General features: G+C 46.4%; 6 protein-coding genes across 6 annotated transcripts; 3 read left to right on the plus strand and 3 right to left on the minus strand.

Moving 5' to 3' along the window:
• Positions 1-1,776: 1,776 nt before the first annotated feature.
• Positions 1,777-2,244, plus strand: PAAG_11624 (hypothetical protein; the record flags this gene model as incomplete). The annotated part of the gene is made up of 1 exon (XM_015847241.1): positions 1,777-2,244. One exon carries the CDS (start codon positions 1,777-1,779, stop codon positions 2,242-2,244), a length of 468 nt encoding a protein of 155 aa, XP_015703150.1.
• Positions 2,245-8,321: 6,077 nt separating this feature from the next.
• Positions 8,322-9,207, plus strand: PAAG_03442 (hypothetical protein; the record flags this gene model as incomplete). Its single annotated transcript, XM_002794851.2, has 3 exons — positions 8,322-8,783; positions 8,832-9,086; positions 9,136-9,207. 3 exons carry the CDS (start codon positions 8,322-8,324, stop codon positions 9,205-9,207), a joined length of 789 nt encoding a protein of 262 aa, XP_002794897.2.
• Positions 9,208-10,986: 1,779 nt separating this feature from the next.
• Positions 10,987-11,510, minus strand: PAAG_11625 (hypothetical protein; the record flags this gene model as incomplete). Its single annotated transcript, XM_015847242.1, has 2 exons — positions 10,987-11,127; positions 11,268-11,510. 2 exons carry the CDS (start codon positions 11,508-11,510, stop codon positions 10,987-10,989), a joined length of 384 nt encoding a protein of 127 aa, XP_015703151.1.
• A 1,507-nt stretch (positions 11,511-13,017) lies between these two features.
• On the plus strand, positions 13,018-13,365 carry PAAG_11626 (hypothetical protein; the record flags this gene model as incomplete). Its single annotated transcript, XM_015847243.1, has 1 exon — positions 13,018-13,365. The coding sequence occupies one exon, from the start codon at positions 13,018-13,020 to the stop codon at positions 13,363-13,365; it is 348 nt and encodes a 115-aa protein (XP_015703152.1).
• Positions 13,366-17,435: 4,070 nt separating this feature from the next.
• PAAG_03443 (hypothetical protein) lies at positions 17,436-17,982 on the minus strand (the record flags this gene model as incomplete). The annotated part of the gene is made up of 2 exons (XM_015844971.1): positions 17,436-17,596; positions 17,709-17,982. 2 exons carry the CDS (start codon positions 17,980-17,982, stop codon positions 17,436-17,438), a joined length of 435 nt encoding a protein of 144 aa, XP_015701945.1.
• Positions 17,983-22,416: 4,434 nt separating this feature from the next.
• PAAG_03445 (kinesin heavy chain) lies at positions 22,417-25,939 on the minus strand (the record flags this gene model as incomplete). The annotated part of the gene is made up of 6 exons (XM_002794854.1): positions 22,417-22,681; positions 22,760-25,218; positions 25,286-25,380; positions 25,475-25,512; positions 25,620-25,783; positions 25,892-25,939. 6 exons carry the CDS (start codon positions 25,937-25,939, stop codon positions 22,417-22,419), a joined length of 3,069 nt encoding a protein of 1,022 aa, XP_002794900.1.
• Between the last annotated feature and the right edge of the window lie 1,258 nt (positions 25,940-27,197).

The following is a 27,197-nucleotide window of genomic DNA, read 5'->3' on the forward strand; positions in this document are numbered from 1 at the left end:
TATACACTAATCACGTGCGGCGGGGCGGCTGCTGTGCCATACACTTCTTTTCTATATCACGTGAATATCACACCTACGCTTTCTTACGGTCGCAAGCGTACATCCTATTGGCGATTACCCCGCTGATGAACCTGTAATGACTAAGCTGCAAAGCTTAATATCTGGTCTAGTGGATGTCATAGACGTTCGCTTCAATAAATTGATATGCCCCCAAGGCAGCTCGTTCATCATCTTCCAACCCTGCCTCTGGAAAGGGTAAGGAAAGAGTCTTGAAGGCACATGATGATGTAGTTGAACAGCTCCGTCGCTCTGGTCTTCTAATCGGTGATGAAACAGAACTTTTTCTTCAAGAGTTGTGCTTCGCAATTCCCTGCTCAGTATGACCAATCAACATTCATTGAAAATAAACCATCTGAGCCTGCAGAACGTTACAATCTACACTCTCGCTTAGAGATTATACCCATCCCCTTTACCTGGGTTCGAACCCCTTACGTCTTCTACTGCGACGTAGAACCCCTCATTCACTCACAATCCTCTCACCATTGTTGCACCTGACGCGTTCTCTGAGAATGTTCAAAGAATGTTGCGTGAGGAGCGCTTGTGGGACGAAGCGAGGCACAACCACAAGCCAGAACGTATATGTTTGGAAAAGGAAAACCTTCATTTGATGATTCGGCTACAAGAAGGCTAGAAGGTCCCTCCTGTGGATTGACAGCCTGACCTGCCCGCAAGAGGTTCCTGGGACTCTGAGACTGCCAATACCCTGCGCTATTCTCTCTACCCTGTTGGCAAATGGGTTACCCAGTTCAAACGTGATGTCAAATATATCAACAAACCCAACACTCTTACGGGTTCGAGTAACTACATTAAGTAGCGGAGTTCCATAAAGGGCGGAATGTCGATGCTCAATTTTGGAAATTATCAGTGAATGCCAGATGGACAATTCAGTGATAGAACCCACTTGAGCTCCTTATTGATAGGCAATGAATTGCTGGCTATACATCTACACCTCATCTTCCCTGTCAGCTCCTGTCTGCAGTCGGATTATCAGAGAATGGGAAAGCAACACACAGAACCTTGTCTACACCCTTTGGCGCTCTCTGGAAGAGGAATATACAATATTAAATATGTAACTATGTTGTGAGACAGTTGTGGAATTCATGACATTCCCAATGAAGCAACATGAGGACATTTGCTCTTTCTTTGAATGTTTTCGTACATCATCAATCAAACTTAAGACAGTGGGGGTAAGAGTGCCGGAACCTGTTATCTCTGAAACATTTTTTGCAGCCATACTCACCAGATGGTGTGACTATCTATGTACAGAAGAAAATAAAAGAGTTATAGTTCTCCAAATCCGTTGCTGCTGTTCTGACATCAATCTGATCATGAATGAGATCTGCTGTCGCCTGGTTACTCCCAAAGAGAAAGAAGCCTGCAAAACCTGCAGAAGCTAATGCTGCTCAGAACTCTTATGAAACCTGAGACCTCTACTTCTGCGGACAATACTACCGCTACGACTATTAACAGTGGCGGTACCCGCGGCTGCGGATGAGGCGGCGTTCTAACAAATGTGGCCGTGGTGGTTCAGACTCACCACCATCCCATAACCCTCCTCCCACATGCAAGGACTGCGAGAAGAATCATTTCTGCTCCATGTCCTCCGGAATCCTGGCGGTCCTTCAATGCTGCCAAACTGAAGGAATTTATGGATCTCAAAAACAACTTCTCTATAGATGAAATCGCGATGGCCAGCATGGCAGACCTTTTCCCCGGATGATATTGATTATTGGAGAAAGTCTTCTACCATCGCCTAATGATATAACTGTTGCCGATATTGGCGATGGTACCTCCGTCCAACTCTGTTTATCCCACCAAACATCTGCCTCAGCTGCAAAGATTACCTTACTTGCATTCTACATTGAACCCCACAGGTCAGACCCTACGATTTGGGATACCGCTGCTGGCTGTCATCTTATATATGCCAAAACTGCCTTCGTCGATATCCACACCCACTGGCTACGTCAAGAAGCACTCACCGGGCGCATCCACGATATCTACACCTCTACGAACGAGATGATCGCCAACGGCCTAACGAAGGCATTTCCCTTACGAGGATTCAACGAGTTGGTGCACGAGGTCAAATCAGTGGACATCAAGGAAAATATCGCTGCACGACGAGTGGCCGAGGAGCAACAAGAGGAAATAGACATGAAAGCAAAACTCTTCATCGAGAGGTTCTGAATATATTCAGAAAAATTGCCTATTCGGGTGCCGGCTTTGGCCTCAGCGGCTCAGCTGGGGGTGTGTGGTGAAGTAGTAAAGCATCCCGAATCGCTGACCGAGTGCTTGCGGTAGAACCTGCCGTTTTGTGCCTAGATCATCAGAATTTTCATGTTGTACAATAATCCCCCCAATATTCAAAAAGGTCAGGGATCAAGCAGGGAACTGCAATCACTTGAAACATATATATTTGACCTCACGAAGCGTTATTTGAACCGCCTCGGACAGTTCCTTCTGAATTCTACCCGATGTTTCAATCCCGATTTCGACCAGTTCCAACGATGATTGGAACACAAGAACCTGACAAGCTGCGGCTCTTTGAGAGAAGATAAGCACAGAATACGCTGTCTCCTGAGCAAAAAGAGAACACTAATGTCATAGGCGAATTGATTACCCTCTAGACTACTTAGCATTCCAAAAAGATTCCGCTATCTTGTCGCGCGTCAGAAGGAGCTCAACGGATGCAGATGATGTAATTCCCATCACGTGATCTATTTTCACCATATATAGTCGTTTCTCGTAACTAGCAACCTTTGCAATCAACCAAGCCTTCCATTCTGTCAGATGATTTTTACCATGACATTTTTCTCTACGGCTTACGGATTATCAGAGGATGTTCGCTAGGGCGAAACTCTATGAATTCTATTCCACGGGTCAAGGACCCATCACGAACATCTTATTTGAAGCAGTTGACAATGGAACGAGCAAGTGAAAGAAACAGAGCGTTCAAAGGCCCCACGGGTGAATGCCTCTACTTCTACGAATACGTCCAGTCATACCACTATAAAATGCGAATTTTGTGGCACGTTAGGGAGTACGAAGGAGATATGTGGGCGTTTACACCCTGAACCAGCACCTGAATGGCTACGCGACTTAGCGAAGGATGAAAACACATCGATGAATAACAAAACTTTCAACAGCTCTGGCAGGCCCGCTGGGCAGAAGATTTTCAATTCCACTATGTTGCGGGAAAGTTCAATCGTCTGGAACTGGACCCCGTGAACAGGATCCATTTATTTGGTCACAGCAGTGGGATTCTGCGTACGAACTCAGCCAGAAGTTTAAAACCCCCAGATTCTCTCACAAGTCGGAGATGATGCACCGATTTTTCAACGCCGTTGAAGGGCTACTGTGCGGTGGGCCAATTCAGTTCCTACCTCCGAGGAGAATCATCCAGGTCAAGATAATTTAGTTACAACTACTGATTTAGACATTCAATTGCAGACACAGCCTCAGAAGTCCGCTGCTGCTGAGAATAAGGTCCAGCAAAAAATTTTGAAGAAATCTGCGCGTTCAGAGATCAGCGAATTGAATATTTTGAATACTCAAGGCGTTAGAAAGCCGAATCCGGATCGATTGTTTACTCAAATAGCAGTTCAGAACATGGATTATTCTGATATGAACACCTTTTATACAGCATTCATAGCTGGCCGAACAGTTCAACCACTTACCCCAGAAGTCAAATATCTTGAGAGCCGGATGCATGTTAGAGATCTCCCACCAGCTCTAAGATGTTAAAAAGCCATGCTCAAACATCCACTGCGTGCTAGCTGGATCCGGGCCGCCAATGTTGAATATTGTACATTGCAAGAAAGACACTACCTTGAAACCAACGAAATCAGCAGTAAAAGAGATCAAGTCAGTACCACTTCTTTGGGTATTTCCGTACAAATTGGATGATGACGACTTTGTTATAAAGCTTAAGGCCCGCCTTGTGTGCGAGGAGACCTCCAGGATGACCTGCGGAAGGATAATTATACAGAAACTTTGGCAGATAAGATGATTCGCTTCCTGCTTGCGATTAAACTTGCATTTAAACTTAAAGCAGAGCAGTGGAATGCAGTAAACACTTTTCCAAATGTGTCTTTTGATGACCTCGTGTACGGGACTCCGCTGGGAGGATTTCAGTGGCCAGGATATTTACTCAAGTTGCTCCGAGTACTGTACGACCTGCGCAGATCTCTACTGTGGAACAATGATATATCCCGCCACTCTGAAAAAACTGAAGCTACGTCAGATGCCTGATTAGCCATGCCTCTTTCAAAATGAACATCTCATAGTGTTCTTCGCGAATGACATTGTGATTCTATTCCATGGGAATACAGTAAGGAGTACGAAATATTTATGGAGTAACTCCAGGCTCCCAAATGGTTCCTCGGCATGAGAATTATTCGGGATAGAGCTCAGTTCAAATTGTGGATCTGCCAGGATAGATATATTGAGAAATTAGTAAGCAAATATAAACTTCAAGGCAGGAAACCGTGGAACCGCTCTCGCCGGATTGTGGGATAGCGGGTCATAATGAGGCTCACAAAGATCAAACCTGAATGGGCTCTACTCTCTACTTCAGGTGCTTACCTGGCCAGACTGTGCCTTTGCTGCCAGCGCATTGGCCAGGTTCATGTCACATCCGTCTCAAACACACCTGGAATGAGTAGACCGTTTGATTAATTACTTTCGCGGGACTAAGGCTTACGACTTGGAATATGGACGGCAACCGAAGCAGCAATAGCTTGAAGAACCAGTGCTTCAAATCTATACTAATGCAGTCTACACAGATGATTCGGCAATCTGATGAAGTATTCAAGGGATTCTAGTTACCCTCTTCAGCTGTCCGATAGATTGGAAATCACCCCTACGGCATGGGGACATCCACCACCACTGGTAACATTGATGTTAAGTGGCAGGCTACGAGCTAAATGCCAGCAAACGGCTTAACCAAAGCGCTGCCCCGGGCCGGCCGCTAAGCATTCCTTCGCCAGCTGACGTACTTCACCACCGAGCGGCGGATTCTCTCTGAAAATCATCAAATATTCAACTCAACTATCTTCAACACATCATATCTTCACATTTTTTCTTCCAAATGTCCTTATCTCAAGAATCTCACATACAGTTGGCCATTGTTTCATATAAATCAAAAAGAAAAAAAAGAAAAAAAAGGAAAAAAAGAAAAAATGAAAGATTCAAAGATATATATGAGGTTTCTGAAACTACCCTGTGCGAACGACTTGCTGGCATCAAATCACACTCAGAAACACGCGCAAGTGGTCACAAATTGACAGAGATTGAAAAGGAAACCCTTCTCAAGTAATTACTGGATGCAGATAAGTGAGGTTTTCAATTCAACCAGAGTTCCTGCGTGGAATGGCACAGACTCTACTTCAAGCACATACTCTTGATTCTACCACCACTCTTGGAGTCAACTGGACATCTATATTCATTCAACACTATTCTCAACTATGTATACACTATAATAACTGTATATCCTATCAACAGGCAAAGCCGAAGGATCCAAAGATTATAAAACAATGGTTAGAGATGGCACATGAAGCTATTCAAGAACATGGAATTCATGAAGATGATATCTGGAACTTTGATGAGACTGGCTTTGCAATGGGGCTTTGTACAACCTCTAAAGTCATTACTGCAGCTGAGTGCAGTGAGAGGCCATGTACAGTTATCCAGGGGAATTGTGAGTGGGTCATGATTATTGAATGTATAGGATCAAAAGGGTGTTCTATTCCACCAGTGGTGATTCTAAAAGGAAAGGAACATCAAACATCTTGATATCAAGAATCAGCTCTTTCTCAGGATTGGAGGATAGCTATGAGTGCTAATGGCTGGATCACTGATGTAATAGGCCTACACTGGCTAATGGAGGTGTTTGAACCATATTCTAAACACTATTCAGTGGGTGCGAAGCGGTTAGTCATTCTTGATGATCATAGTAGCCATCTGGCTGCAGAATTTGATGATTTTTGCAAAGATAATGCAATTGTCTGTCTCTGCATACCTGCTCATACATCTCATCTTCTTCAATCACTAGATGTTGGTGTTTTTGGGCCATTAAAATGCGCATATGGAAAGCTGGTTGAAGGAATGATGATTGTAGGAAACAGTCATATTGATAAAGATGATTTTCTTTCTCTTTATCCATCTGCACGTGAGAAGGCCTTTACAAAAGAGAATATCTATGATGGATTTGCTGGAGCAGGGCTTAAATCATTAGATATAGAGTGGGTTCTGTCAAAAATCATCCTTCAACTGCGTACACCAACACCACCACCATCATCATCAATTAATGATGAGTCTCAATATCTTCAGCATTTCAGGCACCTCAAACCACTTGCCAGCTTGATCGTAAGATTCATCACTTGCAGAGAAGTCTTAAGAAGAGACAACTATCTAGAAGCTCAATATCTCATCTTCAACATCTTGAGAAGGCTGCACAGATAGATGGCTATGAATAGAAATCTTTTTCTTCATCAAGAAATCAAGATTCTACGAGCAGAGAATGAGCGGAAGACAAAGAAAAAGGCACGGAGACATGCTAATTTAGGTCAGGATACTATTCTATCTATACAGGAAGGTCATGGGCGTGTTCAGCAGCTTGATATGCAGGTTGAAGCTCAGATTGAAGCTATATCTCACCAGCGAGCTCCACCACGCTGCAGTGGCTGTGGGACTATTGGACATACTATACGCAGTTGCCCTAATAAATAGCTATGCATTCAACTATTAGATAGTCTTAACTTATTAATATTTAAATATTTCACCGTGTTGGTTGTTGAATACGTTGAATATTTGATGATTTTCAGAGAGAATCCGCCGCTCGGTGGTGAAGTACGTTACGAATCCACTATATCTCAGGCCGAATGTCTACTAGAGGCTTGAGGCTGGGCGGAGGAGGAGGGGAGGAGGAGTGGAGAGAGTGTCAAATATCCGAACCTTCCGCTGAGCATTCAGAATTACAGATATTCCTCCTGGAGCCGTTTATATGGGAAGCCGAATGGGTGGACCCTCCTGTCATGTGACCCAGATTCCACCGTGTAATTCTCGTAGTTAGCAACCTTTGCAATCAATCAAGCTTGCCATTCTGTCATATTCCAGTAACTCAGATACATTGAGAACGAATCGCAGACCCTCTGAACAAAGGGCCAGATAACTATCCACATAGAGGTTTTTATCAAACTCTCGTTTTCAAAAGTATGGAATATAAGATGTCGTCCACCCGATTATCGGGGGGAGGGGCGCCTTCTAGGCGTCGTCAGCGGCGCAGTTCTCGTGGCCTTCCTGCTGCGACAATCTCTGCAGCCATCTCGTATAAAGGCGGGGAAGTATGAACATCGCTACTAGGATATCATAAGATGTAGAAGGGCGCGCCGGCGCCGCGGAGGAACCACTCATAGAGAGTATCGGGGGTGCCGCGGGGGCCCTTTGGCGAGGTCTCATGACCATTGAAAAGTACGTACGTTAACTATGCACGGTTCTTGGTGTGGTAAAAGAAAATGTCATTCGTATGCTGCTCTCTCTCTAACTAACTATGTTTTACAAGGGGTTGAACCACGTTTAAATATACTGGGAAATTGAATCCCCCTATTGCTGATAAAAAGAAAAGAAAGAATTTAAGGAGAAAGTTTCATATAAGTGGAGGCCTCGTATAACTACTAGGGAATAAAAGTTGAAGTGCCGGCGTGGCGAGGACTCGTGCTTTCGGAATAGCTTCGACGCTAAAAAGCTGATATCTGACACCTCCCACTTCTAGGGCTTCGTCCCGATACCCTCGGAATATCCTGTGTGGGTAATTAATTGTCTTTGTTATGCAACAACACGATTTAGTGAGGTAAGGGCCTTTATTATGAATCTCGCTGGCCACACAGACCCTTCCTCCGTCACCCAACACTCCCCACCCTGCTGCCGGGTAAGCATAACTTCTATATACCCCTTGATGTGGGTTAAGACATTGCTAACGAGCGCAATATAGTCTCATCAAACTCCTTCCTCCCCTCGTAGGTGGTCTTCCAAGAAAAACGGTGTAAAACGATGAAATACTGACTGGTTGGATAGAAAATTTTCGAAAGAACTATCTCCTCCCGTCACTACACGTCCTCCCCCTCGGCCCAGCCAATAGTGAGTATAATACTCCGTCTATCGAGCAGAGAGAGTGTGGTAATGATGTCTGAACAGTGCCTCCAAAACGCAAGTTGCGTGAGGCAGCTACCACCCCTGCCACAGCCAAAAAAGCCAGGCCAGAGGAGATGACGTGCCATGATGCCGTCGTCAAGTCGTCGCCTGCGCCTGAGGCGGAGGCAGTGGCTGCCACCCCCCCGGCGCCCACTCCCTCCTCCCGGGCGCCGACGACCCCTCGTGCTCCCCATACGCCGGCTCTCAAGGATTCTGTGGCAGGACCTTCACAGTGTCATTCATCGTACTTGTCGGTGGAGGAGTTGGATCCGAGGGTAGTGGACTCGAGAAGCCCAGTCCTTAGAACCCGGCGCTGTGAGGCGTTGGGGACTCAGGGACCTACAGTTTCCACTCCTTCTCTGGCAAGTGCAATGGCGAAGGGCATTGTTGGGGAACTGCCTGCTCGTCAACTTGCTGGCACTTCCTGCTGCCTCCGCTGCGCTAAGCAGCTCAAGAATGGAGGAATTTTCTGCAGCCGCTCAAGTCTAAATTCGCGCTGTTTCCGTTGCGCAAAGAATAACGACTCGTGCCTTCCTGTATGTTTTTTATCTGAGACAGCGCTGCAGCGACACTGACTCGGATAGGTGCCAATGCAGTACAGGGCCAGGCTCTCAAGCCTCCAGGTGTTGGCGGACTCTGTCAGCATCGGGGAGGTCCCCCTGGCCCAACTCCAGAAGGAAGCGCATAAGTGGGTCTCCGATGTAGAGAAACACCTCAGAGTAACTATTCCCAAGAAAAAGGGGGTAGTTGGCGCCGCCAGAAGCGCCACGGAGACTGTGCAGCTGCTGGAGAAGATCTCACTTCAGATGGAGCAGATGACTCAGATCCTCTGCCAGATGGTAAGTCTACACCCACCTGTTGCGGCGTCGTACCGCTAACTCCCTGCAGGCAGGAGTACCCGTGCCCCCCGTCCCCGTCGCTGAACAGGAGTTTGGAGGAGGAGAGGTGGTGGAAAAGTGAGGCCTTCGGGCGTAGGTGGTGTTTGTTCTCGGGCTTCGGCCCTGTTAGTTTACCTGCAGACTTCGGCCTAATAAGGTGTGCGTTTTACGTCCCCCTTCTGGGGTTATCTTGGTGAAATATTCCTGACAGAATGGCAAGGTTGATCGATTGGAAAGGTTGCTAACTACGAGAACGCCTATACAGTGGAATATAGGTCACGTAACGGAAGGTTCCGACACCCCGACTCGCCGTAGGAGTACTCAATATTATATATAGAAATAGGCTTGCTGCCAAGTACAGGTATAGAACCAACTGGCAAAACAAGACAGTGAAACCCCACCAAAAAAAAAAAAAAAAAAAAGAAAGAAAGAAAGAAAGAAAAAAGTTAAATGAAGATATTGAATTCATTCTCTCAACTTTACAATCTCCTTTCTGCGCGTGAACTTTGTGGCCCTCAGTGACTTGGTAAGACTGTGTGCCACATCATCTGCAGACAGCACGTAGTGAAGTATAATCTTATTCTTGTGAACAAGATGTTAAAGAGAGTGAAAGCAGACCTTCATGTGCTTGGAGCAGCATGATATAGCTTCACTGGAAAAGAGCTCTATGCAGACTTGTTGTCAGCATGAATAGCGAAGATGAAAGAGTTGGCAGAAAGTAAAACAGTCTCATCAGCAGTGTCTAAATCATTAAGATGAAAGGGGAGAACAGAAACCTAACATCAGCAAGAAGCTCTCTGAAATGAACTAGCTTATAGACAGCCTTCAAGAACGAGATATACTCAGCTTCTATAGAGGATCTAGAGACATCAGCCTGCTTACAACTTCTCGAGGCAATAGAATCATCAGTTATATAAATGATATAGTCAGTGATGAAGTGGAATTTCAGATCCATACCTGCTCAATCAGCATCAACATAAGCTACAGGTCCTATATCAAAACCTCTGCAGCAGATGATACTTGATGTCAGAAGCTCTTCAGAGATAGCATGGAGCAATGTTTAAAGACTGCTCAGTTCTTTGAGATTTGAATGAGAACTAAAACACTCAAAATATTTACTACTTAGAGCATGTGTTGTTGTGTAATAGGCTAACTAACGAACGCCCTGGTGATAATCATTCGTAATCAAAACCTCTTCGCCCGGATTATTCGACCGCCCTTGCGGTTAATCCCGGATTATCCCTCTTCCGGTCTGACACGTATAAAAGTCTGTTGCCCCACCTTCATAGCTTTCAGTCTTTTCTCTTCTCTTTTCTTTTCTCCTTCTGACGAATTCGTCTTTCTGTTCTATAAAGGAAGTGCTAGGGCCGTATTCGGTCGCACCCCTGTTCCATTATGAATTTGTTCTTTTATATCTTATAAGGCCTGAGAGCCTTCGTCCTGAGAATAAGGATAGAGAGTCTTCGCTCTGAGAATAATGCCCGAGAGCCTTCATCTATAGAAGGCCAGAGTGCCCAAGACTTCCTTTCCCTAAAAACATGCATTGCGACCCTCCTTTAGAGCGCCACCCCCAGCAGAAACCTTCCCTGACACCAACTCTCTTGCAGCTGATAATGCTAACCTCCGGAGATTGGTGCAGCAACAAGCTGCACAGATGGCTGAACTGCAGCACTGACTGAATGAACTGAACCCCATAACATTCAATGTACCTACGCCTGCCCCGCCTGCCCCGCCCCGCCTACCCCGCCTGTTAAGCCTCCGAAGGAACGATTGGCTGTCCTAGACGAATATAAGGGCGACCACTCCTTATACCTTGCCTGGAAATCAAAAGCGAAGGTCAAGCTTAGTGTTGATGGTCTTGTTATTGGTTCTCTATCAATTCATCTACAGCCGACTGAATGGAGATGCTCTTGCGAACTTTCAACCATGGATAGATTCCTGCACCGAAATCAGCGTACACCTGAGAATGTATTTCATCAACTTGACGTGCTCTTTCTAGACGCTACACATCAAGTCTAAGCACTTTATTGCCTAAATAGAAATCGACAAAAGAACACTGCCCTCGCGAACTACCTCCAAGAGTTTGATCGTAAGCTTTTAAAAGCTGGAGATCAAAATTGGGACGATGTTATCAAAATCAACTTGCTGAGCAGAAACCTGAGTTTTGAACTGTTGAATCGAAATGTAGGTCGTCTCTGAAACCCACCATCTACATTGTACTGCACCGATCTTTGTCAACTGGATAACGATCTTGCTCAATTTCATACGGTCCAAGGCTACCGTAATCGGACTGTTCCATTCACCCCACCGCCCATAATGACCGCACCTGACCCAATGGATTGGACTCCTCACGTCAGCGCTGGCCTCCCAAGAAGTGACTGCCATTCTTGAATGGGAGGCTCCTATCAGATGTCATACGACCACTGACAGATCTGACTCGAAAGGACATGGTCGTAAGACTCCCTTATCATCATATTGCATCAGTGCTCCGCCAACGACGTATCCAGAGGAGTCAGTCTCAAGGACTGTCTGCCGGTCAGGGTCAAATGTGGTCAGAATAAGTGCAGTTATGAACATCTGCTTCAGTCTCTTGAAGACTGCATTCGCCTAATCATTCCATTGAAATATGGAGTGCCTTTATGTCCAGGAAAAGTTCGCCTGGAGAATGCAACCATGAGATCTATGGCAAGGAACTTTTACCAATCATCCGTTGTCTTGAAGAATGGAACTCAGAGCTTACTAGTGTCAAAAAGTTTGAGATCATCACTGACCACAAGAATCTGAAATATTTCATGACTGTACAAAACCTTACGGAGTGTCAGATGCATTGGTCAGAATTCTTGAGCTGCTTTTCGTTTACAATCTGCTACCGCCCTGGAATACAAAACACACTAGCGGACGTACTTTTCCGTCGAGAACAGGATATGCCTTCTGATGACTCTGCTGGAAAAATCAAGAGCGCTGTCTACTTAGCCCTACGTTCTCAAAAGAAAAGACTCTGATAGCGCATGTAACTGCTCATGCCTTCACTGTATGCACTATCCCAGTCACTTGCCGAACTACCTCTGCCCCGCGAGAGGAAGTTACTCCCTCTCAATCTGTTCACGAACTTCCACTGGAAGAACATTGGAAAAATGCATTAGCTCTTGATGAACAGCTTCAAGCAGCCGCACAGGCCGTACGCGGGGGGAAGCAAAGATTCCCATCAGAACTTCACATGGAAACTGACATCTCGGCATGTCCCATTGATGAAGAAGACCATCTGTGCTTCCGTGAAAGACGATGGGTGCCTAATTCAGAACCTCTTAGGATAAGAATCATGCAAGAAATTCATGATTCTCCACTTGCTGGGCACCCAAGCCACGAAGTCATGTATATGATTATCGTCTGAGAACTTTACTGGTCTGAAATGTCCAAGGATATTCTTCATTTTGTCCGAAACTGCAATCCTTGCAGCTCTGTCACTGCATGGCGTGAACCCTAAAAGGAAATTCTAAAACCTTTGCCAATCCCTGAATGTGTCTGGCGAGATATCACTGTAGACTTTGCAGTGCCACTTCCCAAAAGAATGGATACCAGAACATCATGGTTATTGTGGACAGCCTCGGTAAGGGTGTCATTCTGCAGCCATGTGAGCAGATGGATGGTAAAACAGTCGCGCACACCTTTCTGAAAGGCTCATTCTATCATACATACAGACTTCCTTCTTCTATAATGTCTGATCGTGGGACCCAATTCATTAGTGCTATGTGGACTCTCGTGTCTGTCAACTTCTCAAGATAAAACATCATCTATCTCCTGCTTACCATCCTGAGACTGATGGGGCTTCTGAGTGAATGATTCAGACAGTCAAGAACATTCATTCTTCAGAAGTTCTGCAACTACGCGCAAGATGATGAGTGACCTACTTCCACACACAGAGATTGCCATCAACAACCTCGAATCTGCTACAACAGGGGTGACCCTGTTCTTCTTCATGGATTCGATCTGGAGACTCGATTTCACCGATGAAACGCCTAAGGAGTTTGACACTGCTCATTGCCCAATAAAATCAGCAGAGAATATTGTAAGCAAACTCAAAAGAGCCCGTGAGTGGGCCGAAGCTTCCATGGCAAGTGCCCAACGAGATTATGAAGACGAAGCGAACGTACGTAGAGTCCAGCCACGCGGAGTGAAGTGGGATGAAAGCTTGGCTGGATCTCAAAAATACATGAATGGACTGACCTTCTTGAACACTTGACTACCGCGAAATTATGAAGACGAAGCGAACGTACGTAGAGTCCAGCCACGCGGAGTGAAGTGGGATGAAAGCTTGGCTGAATCTCAAAAATACACGAATGGACTGACCTTGAACACTTGACTACCGCGAGATTACGTAGACGAAGCGAACGTACGTAGAGTCCAGCCACGCGGAGTGAAGTGGGATGAAAGCTTGGCTGGATCTCAAGAATACACGAATGGACTGACCTTCTTGAACACTTGACTACCGCAAGATTACGAAGACGAAGCGAACGTACGTAGAGTCCAGCCACGCGGAGTGAAGTGGGATGAAAGCTTGGCTGAATCTCAAAAATACATGAATGGACTGACCTTCTTGAACACTTGACTACCGCGAGATTATGAAGACGAAGCGAACGTACGTAGAGTCCAGCCACGCGGAGTGAAGTGGGATGAAAGCTTGGCTGGATCTCAAATACACGAATGGACTGACCTTCTTGAACACTTGACTACCGCAAGATTACGAAGACGAAGCGAACGTACGTAGAGTCCAGCCACGCGGAGTGAAGTGGGATGAAAGTTTTGCTGGATCTCAAGAATACACGAATGGACTGACCTTCTCGAACATTTGACTACCGCTACTCCAAGTACACAGTCACCACGGTGCTTGGTAGTGATAACTACCAACTAGATACACCTGGAATTCATGTTTTTCATACGAACCTGCTCCGACCAGCTGCCGAAGGTCCGTTCCCTCTCAGAATATTCTCACTTGGGCAGCCGCCTGGCATCATCAAAGAGGATAATTATAAGGGGCTGCTCCCTACCCTTCCTGTTACTCAAACTCTGCCTTCGTATAAGCCTCCGCCATCCTCGTATTACTTTTCCTTTATTACCAAGGCTCTGTCTTGATATGATCTCTCTTTTCTTTTCTTCTTTCTTAACGATTCCTTCTAGTTGTTTATACTCGTTAGTTATCCACTGTTTTCAGTAACTAGCCCGTTACATGAAGAATCGTTCATTCATTCATTCGTTCTCTCCTGTCAAGAGAACAGCAACACGAGACTTATGGAGGTAGCTCCACCGAAGCCCAACATATAGTATAGGGCTGCTCACGAACGAAGGGATCCTACGTATCCCTATAACTAGCCACGAGAGGTGACGAGCCAGCGAAAGGTCTGATGACCATGGCGACCTCATATAGTTTATGCGATTCACCGCCGACGTCTCTATCACTAGTGATGAAGAAGAGGATATCCTCTTTTCTGACCCTGCCCTTGCTGCAAAAGCTCTTAGCTGGCTTCAAAACATCCATCAACGCAGCCTTTCCCTTGCAACCTTCCTTCCAACCTTCGACCAGAAGATCCAAGAAGCTGAAGGACAGTTTTGGGATGACAAGATCAAGATTAGTATGCTTCAGAAAGCCCTCAACTTGGAGCTCCTTAAGGGAGGCAGTTTCACAAGCCAGCATGGACAGCTACGTGGAGTATTGCACCAACCTCTGTATGATTGAGAATAAGCTTCTCCAGGTGAAGGCTATTCAGAACTGTGGCCAGAGGTTCATCTCAACTTCTCCTTGTATTATCACTGTTTCCACCGATGCCATGAACTGGCAGTTCAGCGTGGCATATCTTGCATCCCATGCCAGACGCCACCGCCGCGAAGTCATTCAGAGTCCCTGGGAGTGTTGATGCTGTGAAAAGGCGCGCCCAAGAAAATGTGTATCAATTGCGCAAGGCCTGGGCACATTGCCTCACGCTGCATCAACTCATTCGTCCCCGTTAAACACCCTGTCTGCTCCAACCATACCTTAGTTCAGGATCCTGTCGGAGCTAAACCCGAAGACTCTCAAGAAAACAAGGTCGAAGATGCTCATTCTAGACAGGGAAAGGAGTAACTCTTGTTAAAAATCACTGACAAGAGCTGACAGATGGACTGGAGAGCTCTTTAGAAAGAGATGACTGTTAATGCAATATGTGTTCCTGCGATCGTAGATGGTCTGTATAATATAGAGACCATGATAGACAGTGGGCTATGTCAATATGCAATGATTCAACCTCAGAAGGTCTCAGTTAAATCTGCAGTGTATTCTCTCAGAACCCCCTCGTAAATGCGAGGTTTCGCCGGCCCTTGCACTAGATATTGAACCCACATAGTCAAGCTCAATGTTGACGTAGGAGGTTCACCGACATGCTGGCTACGCTTACGAAGCACAGAGCTTAGCTTATTCAAATTTTCACTGCCAGTCTTGCAGATATACAGAAATCTCTGAATAAGCTCACTTGAAATTCTTCTCAAGACCCGACACTCAAGCTTCCCTTACACTATGATGAATTCTTTGCTGGTTCACTAAGCTTGATATTATCGCTGCCTTCCACAAACTACGCATCAAGAAGTGCGATGAGTGGCTCACAGCCTTCCATACACGCTACGGGCTCTTCGAGTGGACAGTCACCTCTTCCGGACTAGTCAATGCCCCAAGCACATTCCAGAAATATATTAACTGGGCATTGGGAGATTACCTGGACGAATTTGTCTCTGCCTATACGGACGATATTCTCATAACGGATCATTGGAGCAACACTGAGATCATGTACGCAAAGTGCTCACAAGACTCCGTGAAGCTGGTCTTCACATTGACATTGACAAATGCGACTTCAAAGTGACAACAAGATATCTCAGTTTCATAATAGAAGCAGACAAAGGCATCAGCATGAACCCTCAGAAGATTACAGCTATCCTTGAATGGCAAGCTCCCATCACAGTAAAACGCGTACACAGTTTTCTAGGATTCACTAACTTCTATCAGAGATTTATACAAGACTTCTCTGAGATTGCCTCACCACTGACCGATCTCACATGGAAAGATGTCACATTCCATTGAACGGACACTGCGAATACAGTCTTTGAAAAACTCAAGAAGATGTTCACAACTGCGCCTATGTTACTAGCTTTTGACCCTGACCGCGAGACTGTAGTAAAAACTGACTCATCTGGCTACATGAGGGTGGAGCTCTCATGCAGTATGATGATGATTGAGTCCTGCGACCTTGCGCCTTTATGTCCAGGAAGAGCACCCCCGATGAGTGCAATTATGAGATCTACGACAAGGAACTCCTGGTAATCATAAGGTGCTTGGAGGAACGGGATGCAGAACTTCGTAGTGTGAAAGATTTTAAGATTCTGACTGACCATAAGAATCTGGATTACTTCACAGCCGCTCACAAGCTCTCTGAACGTCAGGTCCCCTGGTCTTAATTTCTCAGTCAATTCAACTTCCTCATCCACTACTGTCCGGGCGTGCAGAACGCACTTGCTGACGCACTATCACAATGGGAACAAGACATGTCAAAGAATGAAAAGGACTTTCCTTGGAAGAGCCGCGAAGCACGCCTGCTGGACACAGTGCTCATCCAAGACTTCTCAACGACTCATGATGTCATACGAGCTTCATCAGTACTCTGGTCCTCCCAGCCTCACTCCTAAAGACCATTGGAACCAGGCTTGTCAAGTCAATGACACTCTCACTTAGTTGATTAATGCTGTTCATCAGAGAAAGCCCCAAGTTCCCAACTGACCTAGGAGTCCGTATTGACATCTCTGAGTGCACACTTGACAGTCAAGGGGAGCTCTGTTTCTGTGGGACGCAGTGGTTTCTAACTCTGAACCTCTTCGAACACATCTTCTGCAGGAGATGCGTGGCTCAAAGCTAGCAGGACATCCAGGTCGAGAAGTCATGTACAAGATTGTAAGCCGAGAATTCTTTTGGCTGAACATGTCAGAAACTATCAGACGCGAATAGGGGAGATATTACAGGGGGCTACGCCCTACCCTTTTTGTTACTCAGACCCTGCCTTCGTACAAGCCTCCGCCATCTCGTATAGCGTAATCCATCATCGAGCGATAGCTTCCCGCCCCAAATCATCCGCATTCATCAAATCATTCAATATGCCCCCCAAATCAAAAGATCAAGCTTCTAATCAAGAAAGAAGGCTCTTATTAACTATTAATGTTATAAAACCGGACAAATCTCATTCAAAATATGTTGCTGCTAAATCATTTAATGTATCGAACGTAATATCGGTATATCTTCTACGACATAGGCCAATCGTCTAGCCAATCAGCTAGGTTCCAGTTTTTCGGCGCTTCGAGAAGTGTGTTATAGCGTTTTCGGACATCAGCCACCCTCTCAGCGGCAGTTGGCGATAGGCGTTGGCTAAGGATTAACAAAGCCTCCGCTGCGGTTTCGACGTCTATTAGTTATATGACAAGAGGTGATCTTTATCGACAGCCATGAAGATCAAGCTTCGAACGGCTCCTAGGCCTTTTATAGCCTCTTTGTAGATCTTCAATTGATCTTAGTACGAGCGAGTTTGATCTCATACTCTCTCTGGCTGGCTTCGGTATCGGACTCTGGCATAGCGATTTCTTGTGGCTTGACCGGTGGTTTTGGCGGCAACGTCCAACTGATTTTGACGATTTCATCGCCGCCTTCTACGGCTGGTGTAGAAGATTCCTTGGTCTGGACCAATTTGACGTATTCTAATAAGCACTCGTCCTCTGCCTTATTAAGGATAATTCGATACCAAAGGGGCCAATCGCTCGAAGCCTTCAAAACGATTGACGATTTGGTGGCCATGGTCCAACGTAAACGGTGAGCGGTAAAAACGTTAGAATCAGGGCTGGTAAACAGTTGGTCGGAAGGTCGGTAGGGGTCAAATATCGAGGATATGCCGGTCAAGGGTGCGTATAAAGAATAAAACGTCGATAAAAGGTTTTATATGGAATCTACCGGGCTTTGGAAGAACCCGGGCTCATAACTATCAAATGTAATATCGATATATCTATATTTCTACTTCTATGCTAAGAGAATACGTATCAACTAGATCTAATTTATACAGAGGTGTGGGTGACCCTAGTATAAGCGAGATATAAGAGGGAAGATCGACAGGAAAGATCAACATCACGTTCCTTATTCCACTCTAGACTATAGACTAGCCGGTCTAGTTTCTTGAGCGGATGTTCAACCAAACTGTCAAAAACTACCTCTACGGAAGAAGAATCTCCAGTTCAATGGATAATATCCATGGATGAAAGAGGTCAGCCTCCCCGAGTTGAAAACGCACAAATATGGCAAATTTACTACTCTCTTCTCGGGTTAACGCAACTGTGGGTGAATAGATTTATCAAAATCTAGATTCCCACGCAAATACAACAAGTGAGCTTTATGTGAAGACCCTACCATCGTGCGAGAATGAAAATGGCTAGACCACGGAGAAGCTGGGTATTCTAGCTCAAGGAGACTTTTGAGAAGCAGACGTTCGTACGATTGGTAGATATAGGCTATTGATTATGGATGGACATGATAGTCACAGCACATCTGAATCTGTTCACTACTGCACAGAGAAGTCTGTTATACCTTTTTATATGCCAGCTCATTCCTCTCATCTCCTGCAGCCACTAGATGTGAGCTGCTTTGGACCCTTAAAACGAGCTTACGGACGCAGGATTGAGGATTGCATGAGATTAGGGATCAATCATATCAACAAGGATGATTTTCTAGCACTCTATCCTGCAGCCAGAAAGGAGGCATTCAAGGACTCTACTCTTAACAATGGATTTAAAGGCACGGGTCTAGTGCTGAACAATCTGAATGAGGTTCTCTTACATACATCTACATACTCAGCTTCATACTGCTACCCCCCCCCCCCCAGGAAGTTCTCATGAATCTCAGTCATCTCCTCTTCAAACGCCTAGGAATGTGAGGCAGTTAGAATGTCAAAGCAGCAGGATTAAGCAGCGTACAGAGCTGCTATTCAGAGCCACAAATCAGGCCTTTAATCAACTGGGTTAAGAAATGCCAGCTGGCCATGCAGTAGTGCTGCTATCTTAGCAAAGGAAAATAAGGAGCTGAAGAGCTGCAGTTGAGAAGAAAAAGCATAAGAAGAAGCAAGCTCATATATTTATAGCTCAGAATGGAGCTTTAACAGCTGAGGAAGGAATAGCTAGGGCTCAAGCAATTGATTAAACTGTGCAAGAAGGGGTAGAGAATTCGAACCAGCCGCCTAGAAAGTGAGCTCCGCCACGCTGCAGCAAGTGTAATATAGTTGATCATACTGCTAGAAGCTGCCAACAGACCTAAGAAATAGATCTATATAAAATATATGAGAAATTCTAGTTTGGTGGTTGCTTAATTTCGCAATTTGACTGGGTTTGGGGTGGGAGGCTATCCGCTCGGTGATGTTATCCGCTCGGTGATCGATTACGTTAACTTTTCCTTTATTAGTTAACGTAATTCCACACCGAGTCGGCCAGCAAATTCACTGTATCCCAACTAGGTAGTTTTTAATTCAAATTATCTCAACGCAACAAAGCTCAATTAAATTAAATTAAATTACACTTGGTTGAGGGCATCTTAGTCTTGTATGCCCAAGCATTCCACAATTGCTGCATCTTCGTGGCGCTCGTACGCGTGCTGCGGGCTCAGCAGCTGAAGGCTTGGGGGGTTGAATAACTGGCTGTTCAACAGGCTCTGCAGGCTCTATAGGGTCTACTAGAAGACTTTGAACTTCTTCACTAGTTAAACCTCCTACTTCCTGCCCAATTCGGCGCCTAGATCTCTTGCGCTTTTGCTTCTCTATCTCATCGGTGTTGAATATATCCTGGTATTGCTTCTTAATAATTGTGGCACTGACCATCCCATATTCACAGGCCTTGATAATTTGGTCAAAACCTTCCACAAAGCCTTGAGGCTGACCCTCCACTAAGCCCTTGATCTTATTCGCCTGCCAGTGTAATTGCTGGCGATTACTAGGTGTTTGAAGCACCCAGGACATGGTTGAATTGCTAGAGCTGCTGCGTGGGGGGGTAGGGGTCCGTAGTTGAATATCCAGCTGCTGGAGGACGTAGTCAGGCTGAAAGGGCACTATTCCAGTTGCCTTGAAGCCATTTTGAATAGTCTGAGGTTTGAAGGCTGCAGCGCGTGCTGCAGGGTAGGCATCTAGGAAATCTGCCTTCCAAATGGCATTAAATCCAAGCCGCATTCGCTGCTGAACTAGATCTCCGTACGCTCGCTTTAAAACTGAAAAAACACCCACATCTAGTGCCTGCAGAAGGTGAGAGGAATGAGGCGGCATGCAAAGGCATATTATAGTATTATCCTTGCAGATTTGGTCAAATTCTGGGGTAAGGTGACTGCCGTGCCCGTCCAGGATAAGAAGGATAGATCTGCCAACTCTGCGAGGATCTGCTGCTGGAATAAACACCCGTTGAAGCCATCTCAGGCCTATTTCATCAGTAGTCCAGCCATTTGGGCTGGCATCTAGCCTCCAGTCTTCTGGAAGGCCTTCAAACCAACCTTCCAACAAGCCCTGGCCTTTGAGGATGAGATAGGGAGGTAGAGCCCATCCTGACGCGTTGACTGACTCAACTACAGCCACCCATTCACGGTTTCCAGGCTGTAGGAGCTTTGCTCTGCCATAGTGCTTACTACTAGTAATGACCTTAGTAGTGGCACAGAGCCCCATAGCAAAGCCAGTCTCATCAAAGTTGTATATATCCTCTGGCACAATCCCATGCTCAGCAATTGTATCTCCTAAGGTCTTAAACCAATCCTTTATAACCTGCTGATCTTCACACTTGGCCCGGTCATGATTATAGCGTCTGGAATAGCGGTTTTAGAGCTCCGTACAACGTTTAATCAGCCTTGAAATCCAGTTCTTGCTGACCCAAGGGGGGGAGGCAGTGGAGGCAGTGGAATTCCGTAAGGTAAGAAGATAATTAGCCATATCTTCAACAAATGCCGGCCGGGGGGGGAATCCTCGTTTAGCTTGGTCCAGCACCCATTCAACTAGCCTATCCTCTTCAGCAGCAGATAATTTGTGAGAGTTTGCGCGTAAATTCACCCGTGAGGGCCGGTGCTTGAGGCGATCTTGAAGAGTAGACCTAGGCACATTAAATAGCTTTGCAGCTTCACGAATTGAGAGCTTTTCATCATTTTGAATAGATTTTATCACGAGTTCAATCCTCCCCTCTTGCTCAACTGAATTTGAAGAGTTTTTCTTGCATTTTGGTTGCATAATTGCGCGTTGAATTGAATGAGCAGTTAAATTAGTAGGTGGAGAAATTTGGTGGCCGACTCAGTGTGGTGGCCGACTCGGTGTGGAATTACGTTAGTTATTTTACTTATAACTAGTTATAGTTAAAGTGTGCCACATGATAAATAAACTTGGGTTCAGGGGCAGGGGCAGGGGCAGGGGAAATTTTGCAGGGGAAAATTTATCATTTATCTCTTTAATACAAACTCAATGCCGGTATCGCAAAGATCTGGATGGAGTGATTCAGGAGATCCCAAAGATGTAATATATAACCAAAACCTGCCAGTGATCTACTTAAATACCAAGCAAGGCATTCAGCTGGACCAAAGCAACCTACGCCTCTGCTCCGCCGTAGATATCTATTCTGAACACTACTGATGAGAGGTTGCAGATCAGGAAAGGGAACAGGAATACAAAGGTTCAGCATTTGATATGAAAAAGAAATCATCAGGTTTCGGGAGATAGGAGTGTGAAGTAGTGCTAGGACATGACATGAGTCAAAAAGACAAAAATAGAATCCAAAAACGACCACAGCGTGAGAGGAGAAGAAGAAAGAGAAAGGGTGGGAGGGGGGTTAAAAATTACTCCCAATGAATCTATCTACAGTGAAACAATCTTTCGCGCAACCGAAGCCAGAGGCAACGGTAGAAACAAAGGTGAACGCAAAGGCAATGGTAATAGTAAGAGTAAGAGGGACAGCTTCCCCCACCTCCGCAACATAACATTCATTAGGAAATTCAAAAAACGGGCCCTCCGACTCTGGCCCCCCGTCCTCGACTTTGGCGATGACGACGACGACGACGATACGGCCAGCTGCAATATACCGTAAACCACGAGGAAAAAAAAACCGACTAGAGGATTGCTGCACTTGGTTCGTCATCCTCCTCCTCCTCCTCCTCCTCCTCCTCCTCCTCACCATTCAAATCAAACGAAAACACACGCTGCGGTAGCCGCAACAGCTCCTCGCAATGCACCCATCATCGCCGATCGAAAAACCAGCTGGACCGTTTCGCATTGGCTGGACCAGACCCAGACGTGTTCTCCTGCAACTGCAAACCGGAGAGTGTAGGGTTGACAACTCCACCATTCGAGACTGTGGCGCCGCCGCCACCACGGAGGGGCTTTGCTATCCGTGACCCGCCGAAGCTGAATCCCGTGGAGTCGGAGGAGGGAAGCCCCCGCGTTGACCCGGCCTTGGCGGCTTCTAGGCGCTCCTTGACGGCTGTGAGTTGGGCTTCGAAGCTGGTTAAGAGGAAAAAGGTAAAGTTAGCATGAGCGAACTGGAACGGGAAATGGATCAAAAGTTATATAGGTGCATACCGATGATTAGCAGCGGTGAGTTTCTCCTGAGAATCCTGCAACAGTGCTTCTAGACTTTCAATCCGCTCATTGCGTGCGAGGAGTTTGCGCTCCGCAATCGCCACCTCGCGTTTGAGACTGCCGTTCTGCTCCACGAGCTGCCGCTGTACATGTGTTAGCTGCTCCAGATTGCGCTCCAGGAACGCCATCTTCTTCTGCTGTGCCCTGTTGTTCGACGACTGCAGCACGTTCTTGTATTGCTCGCGGGTCTCATCCAGAGAGATCTCCAGCTCAACCACCCGCTCACACCGGTTTTGCAGATCGCGCATTAGCGACTTCTTCATGATGTCGAAATCCGCAATTTGCTGCTGGAGCGTCTTGCTATTGATTGCTGGTGCGCCGTTGGCCGCTGCACCGTTGGTTGGAGCACGAGACTGTAATTCGGCAACAGTTTGTCTTAAGCGCTCGAGCTCATCTCCTCGTTGCGTCAGTTCGCTCCGAAGCTCTTCGATCATGTTCGACTCATGTTCCACCCGTCCCTTATATGCCTCACCAAGGCGGGTCTTAAGGTCTTCCACGTCCGCCTTGCTCAGCCCATTCTCCAGCACTGCCTCATACTGGCGTTGCAAATCTGCAATACGGTCCTCAAGCTCCATCCGTTTGTTTTCCGGCAACTCCCGGTAGATGCTCCGGTCGTTCACAGTCAGCTCCGCCTGTCGAACGAATCCCTGCGCTTCGATAAGACTGGTCCTAAGTTCAGCGAGGTCATCGACCGCTATGGCCTCTCCGGCCTCGTTGGACGCCTGCAGCGCATCAACCCGCTCCACCAGCTTCTGGATTTTCCGCTCATTGTCTGAGAACAAGTTCATCCCCAGGTCAAACCCAGCCATCATCTTAGCCATGCGTTCGGCCTTCTTCTTGTCCTTCTCATCCAAAGCCGCGCTAGTTTGCTTGGCACTTATCTTCACGTCAAGAAGCTGCTGCTTCAGCTCATCGAGTTCGGCTGTGAGTTCAAGATTGGCCTCCTTCAGAGTATCTATGGTGATACACGCTTCCTTACTCTCATAAGAGACCTTCTCTAGTTGCATTCGAAGCTCACTGACCTCTGTGTTAAGCTTCTCATTATCCTTTCCCGTGCGTATTGTGCTTTCCTTGAGGAGCTTCAGCTCCTCCTTCTTTTCTATCAGATCCTTCTCGGTATTGGTAATTTGTGTTTCTTTTTCAGCAAGTTGATCTTGAAGTTCGTTTTCCCGTCGCAGAAATTCCTCGCGCTCATCCTTCTCGAGAACGATGCTGGGGGTGCTGGAGCGTTCGCCCATTCTCGAATCGGGCCGGCTAGGAGTCTCTGATTTTGAGATATCCGCCTGGAGACGAGATGGGGTCCCCGAACGCGGAGTTCCCCGTGCCTCGGCCTTGACGCCACTCAGTCCCTCAGCAGTCCTTGCTGGCGTCCACCGCTCCTTTGGTACCGACTCCCCAGCTCGCCAAAGTTGAACTTCCGATTCCAGGGCATTAATATAAGCCTCAAAAGTGACAACCTGCATCTGGGCCTTTTTAAGCAACATCTTCAGCTCCGCAGGACTAAGCTCAGCGTTAATTTTTGCCTTGTTCTTGATGGCCTTAGCTCGCACACCAAAGCGAAGCGTACTGAGCGTCTCTGCATCGTTATAGCTGCTGGGAGAGCAGTTAATTATCAAAGTCGTGCGTGAGTTCCCTCCCAAACTCTCCTGTAGAATCCGGGTAAGTTTCGAATCGCGGTAGGGGATATGTGTGGATTTGCCGTCCGTTAACGAATTGATGACCATCCCAAGGGCACTTAAACTCTTGTTGATCTTCTTGGCTTCTTCCAGGGTTTGGCCGCTTGCGCCAGTCTTTCCCACCTTCTCACTGCCAGCCAGGTCGACCAGGAACAGCTGACCACTCTTGGCAGAACCGGTCTCCACATTCTTCTGGGTTACAGTAATGACGAAAATTGAGTGTGATCGCGAAGATTCCTGGTTCATGTTCGTTGCAGAGACGGCCCTCGCGGCACCACCCCTGCGCATAACTTCGTAAACTTCCTGCACGCTCGAGACGTAAATTTCCAGCAGGCCCTTGACATAGACACCGCGCGACTTTTCTTCGTGAACAGGGAGATTATCGTTATGCGGCACCAAGAGATCTCTGATGCGCTCCATGTAGATTTCCATGTAGCTGACACGGACTGTGTATTCAATATTCCCAGGACTGGCAAGGATGCTAGCGAACATCTGCTCAACAATACGTGGGATAATACCCTTCCCCGCCTCGTCGTCGATATCTGAACCCATCATCGTATAGGATTTTCCCGCACCCGTTTGACCGTAGGCGAAGACAGTGCCGTTGTAGCCATTGAGAATGTCGTCGACGGTGGAGCGGATGGAGAAATCGAACACGTCCTGCTGTTGGGAGTTCATATCAAAAACGCGGTCGAAGGTGAAGGCCCCTGCGGCCTCCTTTGACTATTTTCCCGGTTAGAGGTGAATTTCGTAAAAATAAAATAAAGGGAGAATAAGGTGGTAGACATACGTTGATCTTGCATGTGTCGTCGCCCTCGAACTCGACAATGGGCTCTCCCCCACTGGCGAGTTCGACCTTATTTTGGGGTCGGAATCTGGCAACAACTATATACCATGAATCAGTATCTGTTTCAAAAGAAGGAAAAGAATAGGAGAGGAGAGAAAAGAGAGAGAGAAAGCAGGAGAGAGGGATATTTACCTTTGATGGTGTTGGTACTACTGCCCGACCCGCTTGAACTGCGGGTGTAGACGTCAGCTGCTGTCCAGGATCACAAAATCTTCCGAGTGGAGGCTATCGTATGTATATATTAGGATATTCGAGGGAAGAGTTTGAAGATACATACGCCATGGTTGCTTCTATGCACACGACCAGGGGGTCACCGTCACCGTCACCGTCACCGTCACCGTCACCGTGCCAGTCACTGGGACCCTCGACCGGGACCAAGAAGCAGAAAATGCACTGAGCCCACGAAGGGCAGGCTATAAGTGTATCCCCCCGGCGGTAGGGCTATGGATTGGAGAGTCCGTGGAGGCCGAGGGAGAAGGTGAAAGAAGGAGGACGAGGGGGTGGGGAGAGAGGATAAGTATTGGAAATTTCTCGGGCAATCGCGGTCACGGTTGGTTGTTTGGTGTTGACGCGTTGGGCTGAAAAGGGAGCTGGCATTAAAACTCGGGTGGGATACAGCGTGGCTACTGCTCCCCAGGGACAGGATGGTTGTAAGATGATTTATTTAGAAGAGAATGATGGGGGGAGTGGATGGACATGGAGTGCACTACTTACTATATTAAGGAATTAACCAACTGATAGTGATGATTTGAACGGATGTTGTAGATGGATGATGTAAAGTTTCTTCTCTGCTATTTGGGGCTTAGCCGATGTTTTTTTTTTTTGGGGGGGGGTGGGGATTGGGCTTCTAACCAACAGCAGAGCCTTTCCTGTAGACAACTACAGATAACTAACTACCTTAACCGAGCAGAAGAAAGTCAGATAATATAATAGGTAACCAACCTTCTTCTATGGCCCATGACCTGGCAACATTATTTTTAAATGAACACGCTGAAACACGTTTCAGTGGGGGGTTGGGATTAAAGCAAATAATTTTACAGAACTACTACAGTTATGCATGCACAAATGATTATTCGCCTGCCAAACAAACCACTCCGCACAACGCTCCAAAGGCTGGGAAAGAAAAGTAACTCGCTCACATTGCATGGATCCCCCCACCTTGGCCGCAGTACAGGACAGAGATAGGGCATTTGGAAATGGTATGGGTGGATATTAGGACCATTTGGAATTCTGCTCAAAGTCCAGTCTTTGGGGGTGCGGAATAGAAGTAGCTGACTAGTTAACTGATAAATTGCTACTGGGTAACTTGAGAACGAGCTCGATTAGCCACCGGTTCCCAAATTCCCACATACCCTTCCATCCCATTATTTTGGAGGAAAGATCTGTCGTGCGGAGCATACAAGTAGCCAAGGAATCAAATGGAAAACTTGATACATTTATCTGCTAGTCAAACTATATAGGTGAAGAAAAAAAAAATAAAATAAAATAAAATAAAATAAAAATAGAGAGAGAGAGAGAAAGAGAAGAAAAGAAAGAAGAAAGATTAGAGAGGATCGCTAAGTTATGCCTGGGATAACAGATAGTCAAGGGACAAAACAGCGCCAGAACCCCATGCTATGAAATCAAGAGAATATAAAGGAATAAGGGTCAGAAATAGAAGAACCACCAACAGTGAAGCAAGAAACTAGAACAAAACAAGAACAAGCATGAAAAGGGGCATTAAGGGCCGAATATGCCCCGTGCTCCGTGTATCGTGAGTCGTGAAGAAAATGACAAACTTGTGCAGAGAGAGGAGACGTGCATCAGAAGATCGAAATGTCAGAAGTCTAAAAAAAAAAAGGGGGGGGGGGACTGA

Source organism: Paracoccidioides lutzii (genome assembly GCF_000150705.2).
Source record: "Paracoccidioides lutzii Pb01 unplaced genomic scaffold supercont2.7, whole genome shotgun sequence".
NCBI lineage: Eukaryota > Fungi > Ascomycota > Eurotiomycetes > Onygenales > Ajellomycetaceae > Paracoccidioides > Paracoccidioides lutzii.